General features: G+C 41.9%; 1 protein-coding gene across 1 annotated transcript in view; it reads right to left on the reverse strand.

The window, feature by feature from the left end:
- The window catches only part of ARFGEF3 (ARFGEF family member 3), a 240,922-nt gene that overhangs the window by 167,209 nt on the left and 51,501 nt on the right, over positions 1–22,212 (reverse strand). Inside the window, exons 3-5 of the mRNA XM_075339833.1 lie at positions 19,649–19,730; positions 17,034–17,165; positions 1,285–1,353 (exon numbers count right to left, since the gene is read on the reverse strand). Coding sequence (XP_075195948.1) covers positions 1,285–1,353; positions 17,034–17,165; positions 19,649–19,730 — 283 coding nt within the window. The remainder of the gene's footprint in view (positions 1–1,284; positions 1,354–17,033; positions 17,166–19,648; positions 19,731–22,212) is intronic.

Here is a 22,212-nt window from a genome sequence, read left to right on the forward strand (position 1 = left end):
AATGGGCCCCTATAATGTTCTTGTACAGGGGCCCTCTTCTATCTGTTTCCACTCCTGGATGCAGCCATAAATTCTCAGGACCTTTGGTGGTCTCAGAGGTTAGACCCCCACTGATGAATAAGTGATGGCATATATCAGCATTATAGAATATCACTTTATCTGCGACTTCCTGTTATTTAAGTGTGTATATAATATATGTCCAATTACACAAAAGACATTGAATAAAAAGTAATCTTCCTAAATACTGACAGATTCCCTAGTGTTATGTAAAAGTGTAATCAATAATGCAGTAGATGGCTAGTGTGCTGGAGTCATATGGCAGCACTTAGATTGTAATACCGACGTTATATGTTGCATAATGATGGGAATTATAAAGAATATGAAGGAACCATTTCTACTTTCTAATCAATCCCTTCCACTAACAATGTGTTTGTCAGGACTTTTTTGAAAGATTATTCCCAAAATATTGAGTAATCTATTTGATCATCAGCGACAATGTCTTTTGGGGTTTGTCGTCTAGCACCCCAGTAATCCTGAGAATGAAGCTCTGGAAACTGGGCTCTCCAGAGACCCATCTTGAATAGAGTGCATGCGCAAACTCTACTCCATTGATTGCCTATGGCACTTCTAGAAAAAGATGATCATTTTGAGAATAATGCTTACATTTTTTTTTTATAGGACACTAGATTATGACATTGTGTCCAATATGGACATCATAAACATAAAAGGAGACCTTTACACTCAAATGCTGCTTCCTATAGGGACAACCATTCTCATCCATATGTTAGTAAAGAGTTAACAGCAAGCTGGATGTTCACACGTTGCACGTTTTTGTTGCATTTTTTTCATAAGTTTTATGCAAATTAAAAATTGCTTTTTACAGCAGCACCAGAATTCTGCACATACATTTGCTTTTTTTTCCTGACTGAAATGGAAAACTGTTTCTTTAAAAAACGCAACAGAGTGTCAATTCTATCAGTGTTTGCTGCTTTTTTTTTGCTGCATTTTTGGTGAATGAAACTAACTTTATTTAAACATGTACTGTAGATAAATTATACCAAAAGCGCAGCAAAAAAAAATAGCAAAAAACCCAGCTTTTTTTTTTTTACTGCCAAGAGCTTGTTTGGCTGCATAGAAAAAAAAGCAATTTGTGAACATAGCCTTTGATGCACAATTATATTATGCTAAAAGTAGCAAGAAACACTCCAGCAATGTGAATGACCAGAATGGTAGCTTTAGTAACAGCTCAGCATAAATAAATCGGCTTTATCTGCCATCACTTACCTCCGCAATCTTCAGGACTGAGCAGCCATTCAGGTCAAACGTGGCTGTATATGTGATGCAGAGTAAAACCTACACAAATGAGATTAAAGTGACATCATTCAGCAATTCCACAGGCAGCTTATTTTACACGGACAAATACTAGTGCATCTCAATACATTAGAATATCAAAGAGTCATTACACACAGAGTGATCTATTTCAAGTGTTTATTTCTGTTAATGTTGATGATTATGGCTTACAGCCAATGACAACCCAAAAGTCATTATCTCAGAAAATTATAAATTATAATTAATAATAAGGGAAAGAGACAGACAGGGAAAGTGACAGAGATAGATACACAGACAGGGAAAAAGATTGAGACAGACGGAGAAAGAGATAGACAGGGAAAGAGACAAAGAGATAGAGACAGAGAGATATATACAGAGGGGGAGACAGACAGAGAATGGGAGAGAAACAGAGAGACAGTTGCTATCCCGGGCAGCACCGGGTGCTATGTTGTGAGGCGAAATTTTAACCCCGCGCGTTCCAATTTACAATCAATTTTGCCCCTATCTACATAATGGGGAAAAAGTGAAACCAAAAGTGTTGGGGGCAAATTGACAGCTGCCAGATGTGAACAAGGAGCACTGAAAGAATTAGAGCGATGGCGCCAAAGAGTATATACCGTACAGATGCTAAGGTGGGGCCCCGACATGGGATACTCACCACACTCGGGGATATGAACACACACAAAATGCGTCACACACTACCACGTGCTTGAACACATATACCACCCTCAGCACACATCTCACCACACATACACCAACCTCGCCACATAATCGCCCTAAAACACACACAAGTCTGGTATTATCCTTCAAAAATAAAAATCTGATTAATAAGCAGCCAAACTACAAGAACAACAAATGTGCCACATAGGAAATACGGCAGCTGTCAGTCACATGACCTGTCTATTATGTGTATGTGTGAGCTAATATATACTGTCAAGAGGAGGGGTTTCTGTTGCCTGGAGATTTATCAGGCTGCCAATAGCAACCAATCACAGCTTAGCTTCTATTTTGCTACAGTTAATTAATCTGAGCTCTCATTGGTTAATATAGGCAACAATTTAATAATTACATTTCTATCTATTTGTTTTGTGGTTTTTGTGTGCAGAATATATATATATATATATATATATATATATATATATATATATATATATATATATATATATATATATACTGACCAAATGAAAAAATGATTTAAAACTACTTGGCGCCTACTGAAAAGTTTGTACAGTAAATGCACTGAATACTTGGTCAGGGCTCCTTTTGCATGAATTACTGCATCAATGCGGCGTGGCATGGGGGTGATCAGCCTGTGGCACTGCTGAGGTGTTATGGAAGCCCAGGTTGCTTTGATAGCAGCCGTCAGCTCATCTGCATTGTTGGATCTGGTGTCTATCATCTTCCTCTTGACAATACCCCATAAATCTAAACTATGGGGTTTAGGTCAGGCGAGTTTGCTGGTCAATCAAGCACAGTGATACTGTGGTTACTAAACCAGGTATTGGTATTTTTGGCAGAGTGGACAGGGGCCAAGTCCTCCTGGAAAAAGAAATTTCCATCACCAAAAAGCTTGTCAGCAAAAGGAAGCATGAAGTGCTCTAAAATTTCCTGGTAGATGGCTGTGCTGACTTTAGTCTTGATAAAACACAGTGGACCTACACCAGCAGATGACATGGCTCCCCAAACCATCACTCATTGTGGAAACTTCACACTAGATCTCATGCAGCTTGGATTGTGGCCTCTCCACTCTTCCTCCAGACTCTGGGACCGCGATTTCCAAATGAAATGCAAAATTTACTTTCATGTGAAAACAACACCTTGGACCACTGAGCAACAGTCCAGTTCATTTTCTCCTTGGCCCAGGTAAGACGCTTCTAGTGTTATCTATTGCTCATGAGTGGCTTGACGCAAGGAATACAACACTTGTAGCCTATGTCCTGGATACGTCTGTGTGTGGTGGCTCTTGAAGCACTGACTCCAACAGCATTCCACTCCTTGTGAATCTCCCCCAAATTTTTGAATGTCCTTTTCTTAACAATCCTATCAAGGCTGTGGTTATCCCAGTTGCTGGTGCACCTTTTTCTACCACACTTTTTCCTTCCACTCAACTTTCCATTAATATGCTTGGATACAGCATTCTGTGAACAGCCAGCTTCTTTAGCAATGACCTTTTGTGGCTTACACTCCTTGTGGAGTGTGTCAATGACTGCCTTTTGGACATTGTCAAGTCAGCAGTCTTCCCCATGATTGTGTAGCCTTCTGAACCAGACTGGGGGACCATTTTAAACGCTTAGGAAGCCTTTGCAGGTGTTTTGTGGTAATTATTCTAATTTTCTAAGATCATGACTTTTGGGTTGTCATTGGCTGTATCCCATAATTAACAACACTACCAGAAATAAACACTTGAAATAGATCACTCTGTTTGTAATGACTCAATATAATATATGTGCTTCCCTTTTTGTATCGAATAACTGAAATAAATTAACTTTTTGATGATATTCTAATTTATTGAGATGCTCTTGTACATTGGTTAAATGCATGCAGATGAGAAGGATTTTTATATTTTCACTTTTTTGTTTGAGAATCTGAATCCTGACCAGATCACTTATCCGCTCTCTTTTTTGGCTGCTTACATTACAAACGACCGGATTACATGAGTGAATTTACGGTCTACAAATGCTAAATTGTATGTGAGCATAGAAGATGAGATTGGCCATTTTGGCTCAATTTAAAGGCAATATGTCAGCATTAGCTCCCAAGTATCACTGACCTGGCTGGCCCGCAGTCAAACAAATGGATCAGCTCTTCTCTGGTTAGCATGATTTTATTTCCACTCATCCCCCAAACTATTTATATGTACAAGTAGCCATTTAAAAGACAAGTCCAGCGACTTCCGGATCCGGTCCTGGCTGAGGTGGAAGCTTAGAAGAGAAGCTCCTGCCACCCCTCACAGAAACCGACTAAAAAAAGACCCCCCGGACGAGCCACCAAACAGAGAGCAGCACAGGAGGTTACCTAAAGCAGCCAGCTATGGAACGGTACCTCCTGAGAAGCGCTGGAAGCGGGGAGGGAGCCTGGAGAAGCTGTGACATGGACGGGCAGTACAGAGGAGAAGATAAGATTATGGCGCCGACGAGCCTGATGGGGGAGGAGCCTGAGCACATGGTGCGAGACACAGAAAAGCAAACACAGAGCTGGAGGGGGAGAGATAAGGGAGATATGAGCAAGGAGACAGGAGATAAGGGAGATATGAGCCAGGAGTCACAGGAGGACACAGCAGGAGAGAGGTGGATGCAGGGGACTGATGAGGGTGGATCACAATGGGAGGATGAAGGAGATATGGAGGCAGAGGGGAGAGAAGATGCAGGCAAAGCAGGGCAGCTCAGAGACACAGCAGTGTTGGAGGATGAAACTGACAAACAGTACAGGGAGATTAATCCCACTCAGACACACAGGAAGTCAAATGCAAGAATTAATAGTACCCCTTACAAAGGAAACAAAAAACAGCCTACTACACCAACATCACAAGCCTGCAAGTTATTGGGGGATGGAGGTAGTGGCCCAGTCCAGACAAAGAGAACTAAGAAAACAGCACCACCTGCAGGCCAAGACAAGTACACACAAAAGCTTAATGTGGACTATAAAAAAACTGGCTGAAGAAGTGACATCACACTTGTCAAAAGAGATTAAAGTGGCTATTGAGGCAGCCATACAAACATCATTAGCTAATATGCAAAAACAGATAAATGCCCATGCATCTAGACTGGCAGAATCAGAGCAGAGAATATCTGACTCCGAGGAGACAATACTGGCTATGCAAGCACAAATAGCAGCTCTAGCAAAATCTAATGAATACTTGAAGGATAAAGCGGAAGATTTGGAAAACAGATCGAGACGAAACAACCTACGTATAGTCGGGTTACCAGAGTCTGTGTCGATTGGACAGTTGGATAATATATGCGAGTTGGAGCTACCGCAGGCCCTGGGCATAAAGGCGAAATTCAGAGTTGAAAGAGCCCACAGAGTGGGTCCACTGAGACACCAGGAGGCGAATAAGGGAGAGGGCCAAACTCAAACAAGAATACCCCGATAAGAACCAGACAGGTGATTGTCAAGTACCTTGATTATAAGCATAAGGAGGAAATATTGAGGGCCTTTAGAGAACGAAAGCGTCCACTACAATATCAAGGCAACAGACTGCTAATTTTTGGAGATTATTCAGCTGAAGTATCCAGAAGGAGAAAAGAATTTAGCAAAATTTGCTCATTTCTGTACAACAAAAAAGTAAAGTGCCAGCTATTATACCCTGCTACACTGAAAGTTAGAAACCCCAATGGCTCGTTTGTATACTACAAGGACTACAAAGAAGCAGAAAACATTCTCATGGCAGAGCTCGACAAGACTAGGTCAGAAAAGGCAAGAAAAAGGAGCTAGTGGAGAAGGGAATAATAGAAGAGGATCCCCCACAAGCTCAGGAAGAGATGTGGGACGTCTTGGGGGACAAAAGCAAGTCGAGACCAGGGAGGAAAGGAGGCCAAGCCCGGGTCAACAGCATAATTCTCACCCGGAACACAGGAACCAACCCTTGGGAGAGAAACCATGATACCTGAACTGGAACTCGCTCATTATTTTTCCTTTTTTTGCCTTTTTTTTTTTTTTTCTTCCCAAACAGGATGAGGCGTTGAGGAGGATGCATTACGGAGAGAGGGTTGGGGAGGTGAGAGGAGGAGGGGGAAAGGAGAAAAGAGAGGAAAACATCCCAAAGTCTGGGTCCCCTTCCCCCCCCCTCTTTTTTTTTTTTTTTTTTCTTTTTTCTTTTTCTTCTTCTTCTTTCTTTCTCCATCTTCTCTCCCCTTGGTCTTTTTTCTTTTTCTCCTTTGTCCAGGAACGTCATCCAAATTCAAATGAAGTGTTCTTGTTCTTGAATGGCTTGTTCTGGGCGGACTGATGGCTACCTGGAGTCAGAGATAAGTAGGACTGGAGAATCTTGCTGAGGTTTTGACATACTGTGCTAATTTTTGCATAATTTTCAAAGGCTTATTCAAGTTAGTCCGGGGATAGAACATATATTTTATGGGGGGTGATTAGGGAGCTACATATTTTGGCTAGGAATAGGGGAGCTCACCAACGTGGCGGAAAGCGCCGTGGATTTCTCGGAAGGGAAAATATGTTTTACAGTTACATGCTTTTTGTTGTATTTGTTATATTTGCAAGGTGGGGAAAGGGAGTGTCGATTTTGTGGTACCAACTGTGATTCTAGTGTCGAACATCTCGTCTTCCTTGATGCAGGGGCCCATAGGGGAGGGCGTAGTAAAAGCAGAATACACAGGTAAACATGATACAGATAACTACGTGGAATGTTAAAGGGCTGAGATCACCTAACAAACGAGCAATGATATTGAGACATCTGAAAAGACTAAAGACAGACATTGCCTTATTACAGGAAAACCCACTTGGGGGGGGGGGAGGACTTTTTCCGCATGAAGAAACATTGGGTGGGCACAGTTTATGGGGCAGCGGCACAAGGTAGAAAAGCGGGCACTATGATCCTAATAAATAAACAATTCAGTCATGAGGTAGTGGCACATGAGGCAGACGAACATGGAAGATGGCAGCACTTAACAATCGTTAGTCCAGCGGGTAAACTCAGTATTTATAATGTCTATGGCCCAAATTCACAACAAATCACATTCCATGATGGCATAAAGGCCACCATATTAGCAGATGGGGAGGCTAACATTATAGTAGGAGGCGATTTTAACACCGTCCCAGACTCAGCTGAAGATAGGAGGAGGGGCGAGGAGGGGTCAGCTAATGTGGGCAGAAGTTTAGACAATAGGGATGTAACATTAGAAGACGTAGGACTGAAAGACATCTGGAGACTAACTCACCCACATGACAGAGAGTATACACACTTCTCTCACCCTCATGATAGCTGGTCACGTATTGATCAGTTCTGGATCTCGCAAGATTTACTGAGTGGAACGCAAGATTGTGTGATACAGAATATGGTGATCTCTGATCATAGTCCGGTGAGATTGGGCATTAGAGAGAAATTCAGGAGAGGTACAGATATCATATGGAGATTCCCATCGTTCCTTCTCAGGCAAGATAATTTCCACAAGGTGCTACAGGAGTGGTGGGGAGAATTCGCAGAGGACAATAAGGAACATAGAGAGTCCCCAGTGATATTTTGGGAAACGGCAAAAGCGGTCCTAAGGGGCCGTCTGGTGGGGTACGCAGCCATGATCAAACGGAAAACCAATGAGAATTATAATTTCCATAGTGAAGCAGTACGGGTAGCATATACAAATTATGTGACAAATAGATCTCCCATGACAAAAGGCAGATGGCTGGAGGCAAAAGAGGGATTTGACGAATGGGCCAAAAAAAAGGAACAACTATTCTGGTCGCACAAGGAGGTTGACTTACATAGGTTTGGCAACAAGGCGGGGAGGATGTTGGCCAATCTGGCAAGGGGCAGCAGAAAGATGACAGTGATCTCTAAACTGAAAACAAAGGGGGGAGAGGTGACTACGGATCCTAAGGACATTAATAAACTGCTGGGAGATTACTATAGAAAACTATATGGGTCAGGGAATAACGACATGACTGATGAGGCAGAGTGGCTAAGACAAGCCCAAATGCCTAGCTTGACGGAGGAAGATTTGAGTGCCTTAAACGCAGATATCACAGTAGAGGAGGTGACGAGAACAATTGGGGAGCTTAACACCAACAAGGCACCTGACGGTTTTAACAGTGAATTCTATAAGGCTCTGAAGGATCTGATCTCGCCGGATCTAACCTCAGTCTTTAATGCTTTCCTGGGAGGGGCGGAAATACCCAAAAATTCCAACATAGCATATATTAAATTACTCCCCAAGGGAACCAAGGACCTGGATGATCCCTCTAGTTATAGACCTATATCGCTCATAAATCAGGATTTAAAAATTATGTCCAAGATCATGGCTAATAGACTGGCCGAGATCTTACCTAGGATCATTACGAATCACCAGGTGGGGTTTATTAAGGGGAGAAATGCCGTTACCAATATCCGAAAGACAATTCTAGTGGCAGACGCGGTTAGACTGGGTCTCACTGAGGGAAGGGCTAGACCTGCCCTAGTTACACTTGACACAGAAAAAGCGTTTGATAATGTAAATTGGAGGTGGTTAGACAGGGTAATGGAGGCCATAGGGATTGTAGGCAAGATGAGACTTTACATTAGAAACCTTTATGCCAACTCGGGAGCTAGGGTACACACTCCGGGCTTTCTATCAGACGTGTTACCTTTGATGAAGGGAACAAGACAGGGTTGCCCATTATCTCCTCTTTTATTCAACCTGGCAATCGAGCCGTTGTCAAGAATACTACAGGGACAAAATAGCTTTAAAGGAATCAAGATAAGGGGTTCAGAAGTAAAGACAGCGCTTTTTGCTGATGACATCATACTTTATATGGGAGACCCCGGTGCGGATTTGCCACAGACTCTTGCATTGATTGAAAAATTTGGCTCATTCTCCGGTTTCAAACTGAACAAAAAAAGTGCGAGATCATGTTCCTAAAGGGGCATCATGGGACAATGGGGGGACAAATAAGGGATGGCTGTCTATGTGGAATTCCTATAGCACAATCTTCAATTAAATACCTGGGAGTGCATATAGGAAGATCGGTGGAAACAATCTATAACTTGAACTATGGACCGCTAATCAGGAAAATTATAGTTCAATTAAAGGGATGGAAAGGTCTGCCACTTCCATTACTGGCAAGATGCCACCTGATAAAAATGATGAGCTTTCCTAGGCTGCTGTATCCCTTCCAGACAATCCCGCTATTGCTAAAACTAAAGGATGTGAATAAGCTCAACTCCGCGTATACAGAATTTCTGTGGAGGGGAAGGAAACCCAGAATAAAGCTGCGTACGCTGATGAAGTCAACAGAGGAGGGAGGTCTAAACTTTCCAGATGTCCAAGGGTATAATCTTGTATGTATCATGAGGCATGTAATTGATTGGGTGAGAGGAACGAGTAGGCACTCAGATCATGCGATGGAAACTAAATATGCGTTACCGTGGGATCTGACGTCCATTCTGCACTCCCCACTATCCAGGGTTGAAGGGCACATAAGGAACTCAATTATATTCCGAGACACCATGCTAACATGGAAGTCGGTAAGGAAAAAACTGGGGCTCTCATGGAAAGTGTCCAAGTACTTGAACCCCTGGGCATTCCCAAATTTTCCCCTGGGACGAGAAAACAAGCTATTTACTAGATGGAAAGAGAGGGGAGTCAGGAGAATGATAGATGTCATGAATGTGGAGGACAGGAGGTGGATGACAGGTCGGGAAGTGTTGAATAAGTACAACCTTAATAGCTCAGATATCATCCAATATGAACAATTGAAACATGGAATAATAGGAGACCTTGTTGTGGTTGGAAGAGAGCTGAACAGAAGTTCGATTGATGAATTACTGGAATGTGATGAAACAAGTATAAATGTCTCTAAAATTTATCGATCGCTAAGGGGGGTGCTTATTTCACGGGAGGATAGTCGGACTTTAACAGCGTGGGGGAAAGAATTGGGAAGGGAAGAAGTGGTGGATGATATACTGAGAGGATGGGTACAAGTGCGGAAACATATTACCAATGAGAGATGGAGAGACACTCAATTCAGAATTCTACATAGGGCCATTATGGGTTTCAACATACCAGGTAGGGATAGGTGGTGTCCTAAGTGTCAAAAAGAGAAAACGGATATGCTGCATGGGCTATGGGAATGTGAGACAATCGCTAGGTTCTGGAACCAAGTCAGACTATTTGCCCAGTCAACATGGGGAATTTTCAGCAAACTAGACTTAATGGTGTGGATTTTCCACTCCTTTGAGGGAGGAGTAGGAGGAGGACCGAACACGCAGGAAAAGAGGAAATACGCAATAACGCATGACATAGCCATGATAGCTAAGCGTTGCATCTTAAAACACTGGATTCAAAGGGAGGGCCCATCCATAAAGGAGGTTATGGGCGAACTACACAACCTTCAGAAGTGGGAAAAACTAGAAGCTGAGAGGGATAAAGATGGGTTGACAGCCAAGTTTTTTGTGAGATGGAGACATTTTATTGAAAGCCAATTCACACAGGGAGAATCAATTAACCTGATGTCACCTTTTGTTCACTCGGAGTGGTATATCCTGAGCGATATCCAGGACAGCCTGGGTAAACTGAGAATCGCCTAGGAGGGGGCTCTGGCGGGAGGGGGAGACGAGACGGTTGGGAATACCAAGGCACGCTAGAAAAATTGAAATCATTCAGGGACGACACAGAGATTTAACGAATTGTATTGCATATGTTATATTATATTTCATTACCTCTGTTTTGGTTTAATGTTACTGTATACTATCTTAAATCGAACAGCAACATGGAACTCCAAATTGGGGTATCACCCACCTCTATGTCACATTTTGTCAGACGAATGTTCTTCTTTTGCAATGATACTTGTCATGTTTTTACAAATTTGAAAAATCAATAAAAAACGTTTTGCAAAAAAAAAAAAAAAAAAAGACAAGTCCAGCAATGTCTTTACATGGCCAGTGTGTTCCTCAGTTACTGAGAAATCAGTGTTTCAATTCATATGCAATTTAGGCTGAAGAGCTATGGTAGATCTGAAGCCTCTGTCACACCAGCATTATTCCCTGCCCAGCGCCGAGTCTTCCTACTTGACTAACGGCTCCTTTACCTGAAAGTCACACTCAGCATAGAGGTTGTGAAATAAGTAGGAGGAAGCGGGGCTGGGCGGAGAATAGAGCTGGAGTGACAGAGGCTTCAGATCTACATATAACTGAATAGGATAACTGAAGTGAGCACTAATATATATATTATGAGTGCAAGCCAAAAATTACATACTATATACGGATAAGGCTGCACATCAAACTTAGATAATGGTATAATGCCTCAAGCATATGGACAAATATTGGAATATACAATGAAAAATGCTACTTGCTAATTTGAACATGTGAATAATGAATTGCATACCTGCCATGAATATTAGGAAAAAGGAGATATTTAGCAATCGCATTGATCAATGTAACTGAGCCCCAAGGCCTCGTCAAGGCATATCTCTATATTGGGGTCCCTAGCTCTGTGACCCTAACTGTGTGTCATCTCATTGCAATTAAAAACTGCTATGGGTGGAGAGGGGTAACTAAGGACTTTCTTATATAGGAGATGGAAAAAACATGGCCGAAAGGGGCGGAGCTGTGTTCACATTCAGAAAAAAACTACATATAACTGAATAGGATAACTGAAGTGAGCACTAATATATATATTATGAGTGCAAGCCAAAAATTACAATGCAATTCATTATTCACATGTTCAAATTAGCAAGTAGCATTTTTCATTGTATATTCCAATATTTGTCCATATGCTTGAGGCATTATAACATTATCTAAGTTTGATGTACAGCCTTATCCGTATATAGTATGTAATTTTTGGCTTGCACTCATAATATATATATTAGTGCTCACTTCAGTTATCCTATTCAGTTATATGTAGTTTTTTTCTGAATGTGAACACAGCTCCGCCCCTTTCGGCCATGTTTTTTCCATCTCCTATATAAGAAAGTCCTTAGTTACCCCTCTCCACCCATAGCAGTTTTTAATTGCAATGAGATGACACACAGTTAGGGTCACAGAGCTAGGGACCCCAATATAGAGATATGCCTTGACGAGGCCTTGGGGCTCAGTTACATTGATCAATGCGATTGCTAAATATCTCCTTTTTCCTAATATTCATGGCAGCTATGCAATTCATTATTCACATGTTCAAATTAGCAAGTAGCATTTTTCATTGTATATTCCAATATTTGTCCATATGCTTGAGGCATTATACCATTATCTAAGTTTGATGTGCAGCCTTATCCGTATATAGTATGTAATTTTTGGCTTGCACTCATAATATATATATTAGTGCTCACTTCAGTTATCCTATTCAGTTATATGTAGTTTTTTTCTGAATGTGAACACAGCTCCGCCCCTTTCGGCCATGTTTTTTCCATCTCCTATATAAGAAAGTCCTTAGTTACCCCTCTCCACCCATAGCAGTTTTTAATTGCAATGAGATGACACACAGTTAGGGTCACAGAGCTAGGGACCCCAATATAGAGATATGCCTTGACGAGGCCTTGGGGCTCAGTTACATTGATCAATGCGATTGCTAAATATCTCCTTTTTCCTAATATTCATAGCAGGTATGCAATTCATTATTCACATGTTCAAATTAGCAAGTAGCATTTTTCATTGTATATTCCAATATTTGTCCATATGCTTGAGGCATTATACCATTATCTAAGTTTGATGTGCAGCCTTATCCGTATATCAGATCTACATATAGCTTTTCAGCCTCATTTGAATATCAATTTAAATGCCATTTTTTTCAGCAATTGAGGAATAGACTGGCCATATAAAATTATTGCTGGACTTGACTTAAGAGCAACATGGGGATATAAATATTTTGGGGAGTAAATTGTAAAATCCTGCTGAGAGGTTCCTTTTAACCATTGCTGGGCCAATTACTGTCCTATGTAAGCTTATGTAAGCTTACTACCATGAAAATTCAATGAGCTGACAGACACTCTGTGTACACACGTAGCACTGCTGACTAAAGGTTATTTGCTGTGTTGGGCATATGTTTTTCCATAATTTAGCAGATTGTTTCCAATGACATACAGCAGGTGTTTAACCATCTGTCTATTGAGTCGCCAATCCGGGCCAACCACGCACAAGACGTCTGTCACATGACGACAAGCATCAGAAGCTCCTCGCTATGAAGCAGACAGGTTATTCTGGTTTCTAAGCACACAGTGCTACTCACAGATTTTAAAATGACACTTTTTCAGAAGTAATACTGTGTATACTTAGCTCAGTTTTCCAGAGTTTAAGAAACAGTATGATGAAACGATTTTTATGGAATATCAGATTGGTCATTGACACCTTCTGTTCCAATGAGTAACCAGTAATTCCAAGCCATGATCAGCTTATTAGTAATAATCGTTGCATTTCGACATCTTAAAGGGAAGGTGTCGGCCAAAAACACAAATTTCAATAACTAAAAAAATGTAAAGTATTAATGTTTTAAATATTATTATTTGTTTTTAATTGAGCAAAATATAAAAACAAAACTAAAAATGACATATTCCACTCTTAAATACTAGGGGGAGCAGCTGCTGAAATCCTGCTGCAGAGCTAGCTCACATTACAGCTGCAGTAAAAGTGGGTGGAATCTGCTCTCCTGTGTGATGTCACCTCCCCCTCCCAATCTGGGTATTTCCAAAAGGATAAGGAAATATGAAGTTTAGGATCACAGTGTAGAGCCATATTGTTGGTGACCGCAAAGTGATCCCAATATCTAAAGTGTCACCAAGGACAGCTGCATAGTGCTCCCCACATGGTGTTCTGCACACCACAGTCCAGCAATGCTCTGCAGCATGCATGCTCACCCGCAATACTCTCCGCTCACCCGCAATACTCTCCCACATGCACACCCGCCATGCTCTCCCGCACGCCCACCCGCAATGCTCTGCTGCATGCACGCATGCAATGCTCTGCCACACGCACGTCCGTCCACATGCAATGCTTTGCCGCACGCACGCAATGCTCTGCCGCACGCATACCCACAATGCTCTGCCGCACGTACGCCGATTTATACCGCGCTCCTCAGTATACTGTCCTCTAGTGAGCTGAGGAGCGGAGGCCCGAGGTGAGCACACGAGAGCCGAGGGAGCAGTGGAGGGGGAAGTGGCGACAGCAGGGAGAGTGGTGGGGGAAGGGACGAGAGCAGCAGCGCCAAAAAGCGCAGGAGGAGGGTAACAGCGTCTGTGAGAGCGCGAGCGGTGGGGGGGGAGCGGGGGTGGGAGGGGGAGACTAGCGGCACCGCCGCCGGTACTCACACATCGTGGGTGACTGGGAAAGTGCAGCACACATACGCATACGCTGTGAGCTCCACAGAGATGGTACCGATCTCCTCCCTCTGCTGTGATCTGGACAGTCAAGGGTGCGTCCAAGTCACAGCAGGGAGCTCTTTATGTTAAGTCAAGGGGTCAGATTGCGATTATGAGATCCAATGCCCAGGGTGCTGTCATTAAGAAGGTGAGTAACTGTTGTTACACACAGCAAATCTAAGATGGCAGCCCCCAGTGCCTTCAGTAAACCTAGAATTAAATGAAAACTAAATAAACAGTGAGTTGAGTTTTGTATTAAAAATACTTGATTTCAAAATCACTATTATTAATACAAAAATAAAAAAAATGCGACACCTTCCCTTTAAATATAACAGTCAATAGCGTCCGCAGTATCTAAGTGGTCAAATTAATAGGTGAGGACGCACTCTGTCATTACCTATTAAAGGCCCTTTGTCCGCCATCTCTGCGCTTATATTAAACAAGTCGTTCCCTTTCAAAACCCTTCTTTCATAGGCTGGAGTATCATCACCAAAAACTAAAATACTACTTACCCTTCGCAGGTGCAGTCACGGCTCCCATTGTAGCCCTAGTCTCTGTTTGCCTCCAGTGCACTGCTGAAGTCACATCAACAGGGCTGCAGCTAGTCAGTGAGCCGCTGAGCTCAGGATTGGCTGTAGTGCTGTTGATGGGACAAACAATAGAGACCAGGGCTGGGCTCTGGGAGAGTATGTAATAAGAAGAGAACATCTTCACCTGGTAAGATACTTGTGCGTTTGTTATTAAAATCGGTGTGTCTGATGTTTGCAAGTGAGCCCTGTATGTAAGAACTTTGTATACAGAGGAGCCATTTGTGTCATGTCGCATGTACTGTATATGCTTACTATTACTGAAATCATGACTGACGCTCAGAATGAAGGCGACATCTCATTTTTAATGCATGTGAATGCCATAAACCAAAACCAGAATAATGGCAGAAAGTTGTTTTTATTCCATTCTACCACACACAGATTTTTTTTTCTGTTTTTGCAGTACATTGTATTGTAAATTAATCTGTGACAATCAAGTACATCTTGTCCAGAGAAAACAAAAATTATCATATGGCTTAGTGATAAAAAGTAAAAAACATTATGGCTCTTGGAATAAGAGGTAAGAACACGAAAAAATAGCTGTAGTAGGAAAGCATTAAAAAGGGATATTCCCATCTCCAAGATCCTATCCCAATATGTAGTAGGCGTAATAATATTAGCAAATACCTCCAATTAGAAATGTAGTATAATTCTCCTCATATAGCATGTCCTGCACATGAGGTAAGCGACATAGTGAATCAGGAGAACTATACTACATTTCTAATTGGAGGTATTAGCTAATATTATTATTATTATGCCTCCTACATATTGGACTAGGATCTTAGAGATGGGAATACCCCTTTAAATCAGAATTACTTTAAAAAGGGAATATTTTTTGTTTTTATTATAGAATAACTCCTTTACCAAGATTTCCCACCTATGCAATAAATCACAAGGATCCCCACAATGAATGGACTGAATGGACCCTATGGATTCTTACCACACACGGCACTGCTCTGTCTTCCACCGCACATATTATTAATATACCTTCACTGACTGAGGCTGGAATAACTTGATGAACATTTTGGTAACTGTGAACAATATTTTATGGAAAGTTCTATATTACAGGTAGATCTATAAAGAGATTAATTCGACAGAGCCCCCGAATATTCTGCAACGACTCTCGCTAAGATGACGCAATCTTAACAATATAACGGGCAATGAGCTCCTCAGTAGCTTTGATGAAGCCAGGATATCCCCACATTGGCCCCGGACAGCCATCGCGACGTTTAATCTCTGGAGTTAACAGAAAGTTACTTTCAGCAAGATCCAGCAACATGTAACACATCAGCAAGGAACATGGTGGAAACTGAGTCCCTGAGACACCACCAGATTTCTATTTTGGCGTATGCTCAAAGGAAAAGTCTTTTGGACCAAGCCTCGCACTATAGAAGATTTGAAGGAAAACACCCAACATAAAATTGCTTATTTTCCCCAATATGCTTCCCAATACTTTCAGGAGCATGGAGCACTGCGCCAAAGTTTGTCTGGCTGAGAATGGAGATAATTTCCAGCATTGCATGTAGTGCAATTGATTTCACATACGTCAAGATATGTAGTGTATTTTTTGGGTTAAAGGGAACCGGTCACCAGATTTTCCTTTATGAGCTGCAGCCACCACCTGTGAGCGCTTATATTTGGCATTCCAGAAAGAAAACTTTTCCCTATCCTCAGCAGGGCAGATCAAAGAGCGTAAGAGTGCAATGGAGGCCTCTGAGTGGATGACGCAGGACGCGTCATCCACACAAGGCAAAGGCAGGACGGTGAATGTACAAGATAGAGGAGACGCTGGACCGAGGACAGACCTAGGTAAGTGCTATAATGGTGTTTTTTACATTATACAGAGCGTCCTAGGCTCTTGTATACAGTATTCTGGAATTCTGTATATACAGTAAGAGCTCACTGGTGGTGGCTGCAGATGATAAGGGAAAAACCTAGTGACAGGTTCCCTTTAAGATTGCTTTATGCTATCGATAGTTCCAAGAGATTATTAGTTAGCTATATATAGTCTATTATCAATATAACACAATATAAAAAGTCCTACAAATCCAACATTGCAGCATAACCCGATTCCCTGAGCCTGCGATATATTGCACAGGTTCATTTTTCACATTACAAAGTACTTACCTTCATAACTTCAACCTGTAGATCTTCATGTAGAGATGGGGTCACTTTAACGGCATTTAGCATTTGGTTAAGTAGCTGCCGCTCGTCAGATTCTGTTTCCACGGATACAAATCTGTCGTCAGCGAGAAGTTTCTATAGAAAAAGTAGCGGAGAAGCAGTGAGTCAGCTCTGAGGTCATTATCGCGGTGCGGCCAGTCATCCACATCGAAATTCATTCTACTATCTACGAAAAGAGATCTTCAGTTGTAGACGATCATGCTACACTTCTGTTAAAAGGTTTTGCTATGGATTAAAATTAGGTCTCATTTATGCATAATGGTTAACAGAAATGGATGCAGTCTACATTAATAGGGTTGTCCTCTACTTGGACAACCCCCTTATTCTCCAGGATTACCACCGCTAAAATAAAAACATTAAACCCACGTCCCAGGACAGGAAGAAAATATGTGGGTCGGGTCATGCCTGTCTGCTTGCACTGGAATTAATATCTATGACGGCGTCAAGGGGAGGAAGGCAGACAGGGGTGGGAATAGATAGCAAGACCTGATCCCCATATTCCCACCCTTATCTGTCTGCCTGTGCCAGAATTAACGTTTATGACGGAGACAGGGGGAGGAAGGACAGGCAGCCAGACAGGGGCAGGAATTGATAGCAGGAGCCAACACACATCTCCTTCCTGTTGCACCTGTCAATCAAAGAGCAGTGCATTGCTGGACCTCAACTTGCACATATTACAGTAATAATACATTCAGTCTCAGAACTGAGCATCCTAACGCCAGTACAGCACTGGCTTTACTTAATATATGAAAATCCTGATGGTTGTTTCTCTTTAAATGGAGTCAATTAATATTTTTCAGCATCTTGAATGTTCCAAGAGAGACAAATCGTCAACCACTGTGAGCTGGCTTCCAAAGATGTGAAATACAGTTAGGTCCAGAAATATTTGGACAGTGACACAAGTTTTGTTATTTTAGCTGTTTACAAAAACATGTTCAGAAATACAATTATATATATAATATGGGCTGAAAGTGCACACTCCCAGCTGCAATATGAGAGTTTTCACATCCAAATCGGAGAAAGGGTTTAGGAATCATAGCTCTGTAATGCATAGCCTCCTCTTTTTCAAGGGACCAATAGTAATTGGACAAGGGACTCTAAGAGCTTCAATTAACTCTGAAGGTGGATCCCTCGTTAACCTGTAATCAATGAAGTAGTTAAAAGGTCTGGGGTTGATTACAGGTGTGTGGTTTTGCATTTGGAAGCGGTTGCTGTGACCAGACAACATGCGGTCTAAGGAACTCTCAATTGAGGTGAAGCAGAACATCCTGAGGCTGAAAAAAAAAGAAAAAATCCATCAGAGAGCTAGCAGATATGCTTGGAGTAGCAAAATCAACAGTCGGGTACATTCTGAGAAAAAAGGAATTGACTGGTGAGCTTGGGAACTCAAAAAGGCCTGGGCATCCACGGATGACAACAGTGGTGGATGATCGCCGCATACTTTCTTTGGTGAAGAAGAACCCGTTCACAACATCAACTGAAGTCCAGAACACTCTCAGTGAAGTAGGTGTATCTGTCTCTAAGTCAACAGTAAAGAGAAGACTCCATGAAAGTAAATACAAAGGGTTCACATCTAGATGCAAACCATTCATCAATTCCAAAAATAGACAGGCCAGAGTTAAATTTGCTGAAAAACACCTCATGAAGCCAGCTCAGTTCTGGAAAAGTATTCTATGGTCAGATGAGACCAAGATCAACCTGTACCAGAATGATGGGAAGAAAAAAGTTTGGAGAAGAAAGGGAACGGCACATGATCCAAGGCACACCACATCCTCTGCAAAACATGGTGGAGGCAACGTGATGGCATGGGCATGCATGGATTTCAATGGCACTGGGTCACTTGTGTTTATTGATGACATAACAGCAGACAAGAGTAGCCGGATGAATTCTGAAGTGTACCGGGATATACTTTCAGCCCAGATTCAGCCAAATTCCGCAAAGTTGATCGGACGGCGCTTCATAGTACAGATGGACAATGACCCCAAGCATACAGCCAAAGCTACCCAGGAGTTCATGAGTGCAAAAAAGTGGAACATTCTGCAATGGCCAAGTCAATCACCAGATCTTAACCCAATTGAGCATGCATTTCACTTGCTCAAATCCAGACTTAAGACGGAAAGACCCACAAACAAGCAAGACCTGAAGGCTGCGGCTGTAAAGGCCTGGCAAAGCATTAAGAAGGAGGAAACCAGCGTTTGGTGATGTCCATGGGTTCCAGACTTAAGGCAGTGATTGCCTCCAAAGGATTCGCAACAAAATATTGAAAATAAAAATTTTTTTTTGGGTTTGGTTTATTTGTCCAATTACTTTTGACCTTCTAAAATGTGGAGTGTTTGTAAAGAAACGTGTACAATTCCTACAATTTCTATCAGATATTTTTATTCAAACCTTCAAATTAAACGTTACAATCTGCACTTGAATTCTGTTGTAGAGGTTTCATTTCAAATCCAATGTGGTGGCATGCAGAGCCCAACTCGTGAAAATTGTGTCACTGTCCAAATATTTCTGGACCTAACTGTACATATATACTTAAATAAAAGCAATGTGTATCCTGTTACCTGCATGCCAGCTAGTGCCTGCTGAGCCAACTTCAGATTCTTTGACTCCAGAGCAAGTTGAAGCGGTAGTAGACATCTTTCCCTAAAAAAATCCCAAAACAAACCAAAATGCCAGAATTAAAATATTGATTATAAAAAAACATGTTTTTATGATAAACTAGCTGTAATAACCGGCATAGTAACTGTCTCTCTGTCTCTCTCCCAGTCTCTGTCTATCTCTTTCCTTGTCTGTCTGTTTCTATCTCTCTGTCTGTATTTGCATCAGTCTGTCTCAATCTCTGTCTCTGTCTGTCTCTCTCTGTCTCTTTGCCCGGCTGTCTCGTTCCCGGGCTGTCTCGTTCCCGAGCTGTCTCTTTGGGCATCTGACTCTTTGCTCAGCTGTCTCTTTGCCTGGCTGTCTTTTGGGCATCTGTCCCTTTGCCCGGCTGCCTCTTTCTCCGGCTGTCTTTGCCCAGTCTGTTTCTTTCCCAGTCTGTCTGTCTTTTTCTGTCTCTCTCTATCCGTCTATCCTATCCTATACTAACAGTTTATTTTGTTCCTATAGCAACCACTGACAGTTGCTATTTATAGCCAATAGCTCCCAGCTCCATTCAGTTTAATGGCTGTAGGATTTTGTAGCGTAACTGGAAAGCACGGGGTTAAATTTTCCCAGCCAAACATAGTCTATGACGTTCCCTGAGTCACATGGAGTGTCTGTGCAAAATTTCGTGATTGTAAATGCGATGGTGCGGATTCCTTTAGCGGACATACACACATACATACATACATACATACATACATACATACATACATACATACATACACTGAGCTTTATATATTAGATTAAGAAATCTAGCAGATGGACCCCACATATAGCTCACAGCCAACCGAAAACCTCTACAATTCTATTTCAGACCAAACATTGTAACAGGTGAGCAAGAATTGGTTCACAAATAAACGTATCCAGGTGTTAGAATGCCCAAGTCACAGTCCAGACCTGAATCAATCGAGAATCTGTGGAAAGAGCTGAAAGCTGCTGTTGGCAAACAGCTCGAGATGAGTGAGGTTGGATGGAGAGTGTTTGTGAAGGAAGAATGGGCAAGAATTTCAGTCTCTCGATGTTGAAAACTGATAGAGACATACCCCAAGCAACTTGCAGCTGTAATCACAGCAAAAGGTGGCGCTACAAAATACTAACTTAAAGGAGCCGGATAATATTGCACGCTCCAATTTTCAGGGGTTTTTTTTTAAAAAAGTTTAAAATAAGCAATACATTTCGTTCAACTTCACAATTGTGTCCTACTTGTTATTGATTCTTAACCATAACATTAGAATTTTCTATCTTTATATTTGAAGCCTGAAATGTGGAAAAAAGGTTGAAAAATTCAAAGGGGCCGAATACTTTCGCAAGGCACTGTATATTTATTAATTATCAAATGGGATACAGTGAGTATGGAAAGTATTCAGACCCCTTTAAATTTTTCACTCTTTGTTTCATTGCAGCCATTTGGTAAATTCAAAAAAGTTCATTTTTCTCTCATTAATGTACACTCTGCACCCCATCCCCCATCTTGACAAAAAAACCAAAACCCTAGAAATGTAGACATTTTTGCAAATTTATTAAACAAGAAAAACTGAAATATCACATGGTCAGAAGCATTCAGGCCCTTTGTTCAGACACTCATATTTAAGTCAAATGTGATCCATTTCCTTGTGACCCTCCTTGAGATGGTTCTACTCCTTCATTGGATTCAAACTGTATTTAATTAAACTGATAGGACGTGATTTGGAAAGGCGCACACCTGTCCATATAAGACCTCACAGCTCACAGTGCATGTCAAACCAAATGAGAATCATGAGGTCAAAAGGAACTGCCCAAGGAGTTCAGAGACAGAATTGTGGCAAGGCACAGATCTGGCAAAGGTTACAAAAAAATTTCTACAGTACTCAAGGTTCCTAAGAGCACAGTGGCCTCCATAATCCCTAAATGGAAGATGTTTGGCACAACCAGAACTCTTCCTAGACCTGGCCGTCCAGCCAAACTGAGCAATCAGGGGAGAAGAGCCTTGGTAAGTGACATAAAGAAGAACTCCAAGATCACTGTGGCTGAGCTTCAGAGATGTAGAAGGGAGAAAGTTCCACAAAGTCAACTATCACTGCAGCTCTCCACCAGTCGGGCCTTTATAGCAGAATGGCCCGATGGAAGCCTCTCCTCAGTGCAAGACTTATGAAAGCCCGCATAGAGTTTGCAAAAGAACACATGAAGGACTCCCAGACTATGAGAAATAAGATTCTCTGGTCTGATGAGACGAAGATAGAACTTTTTGGTGACATTCTAAGTGGTATGTGTGGAGAAAGCCAGGCACTGCTCATCACCTGCCCAATACAATCCCAACAGTGAAACATTGTGGTGGCAGCATCATGCTATGGGGGTGTTTTTTAGCTGCAGGGACAGGATGACTGGTTGCAATTGAAGGAAAGATGAATAATGCGGCCAAGTACAGAGATATCCTGGCAGAAAACCTCTTCCAGAGTGCTCTGGACTTCAGACTTGGCTGAAGGTTCACCTTCCAACAAGACAATGA

This window comes from Anomaloglossus baeobatrachus, chromosome 3 (genome assembly GCF_048569485.1).
Source record: "Anomaloglossus baeobatrachus isolate aAnoBae1 chromosome 3, aAnoBae1.hap1, whole genome shotgun sequence".
NCBI classification, from domain to species: domain Eukaryota; kingdom Metazoa; phylum Chordata; class Amphibia; order Anura; family Aromobatidae; genus Anomaloglossus; species Anomaloglossus baeobatrachus.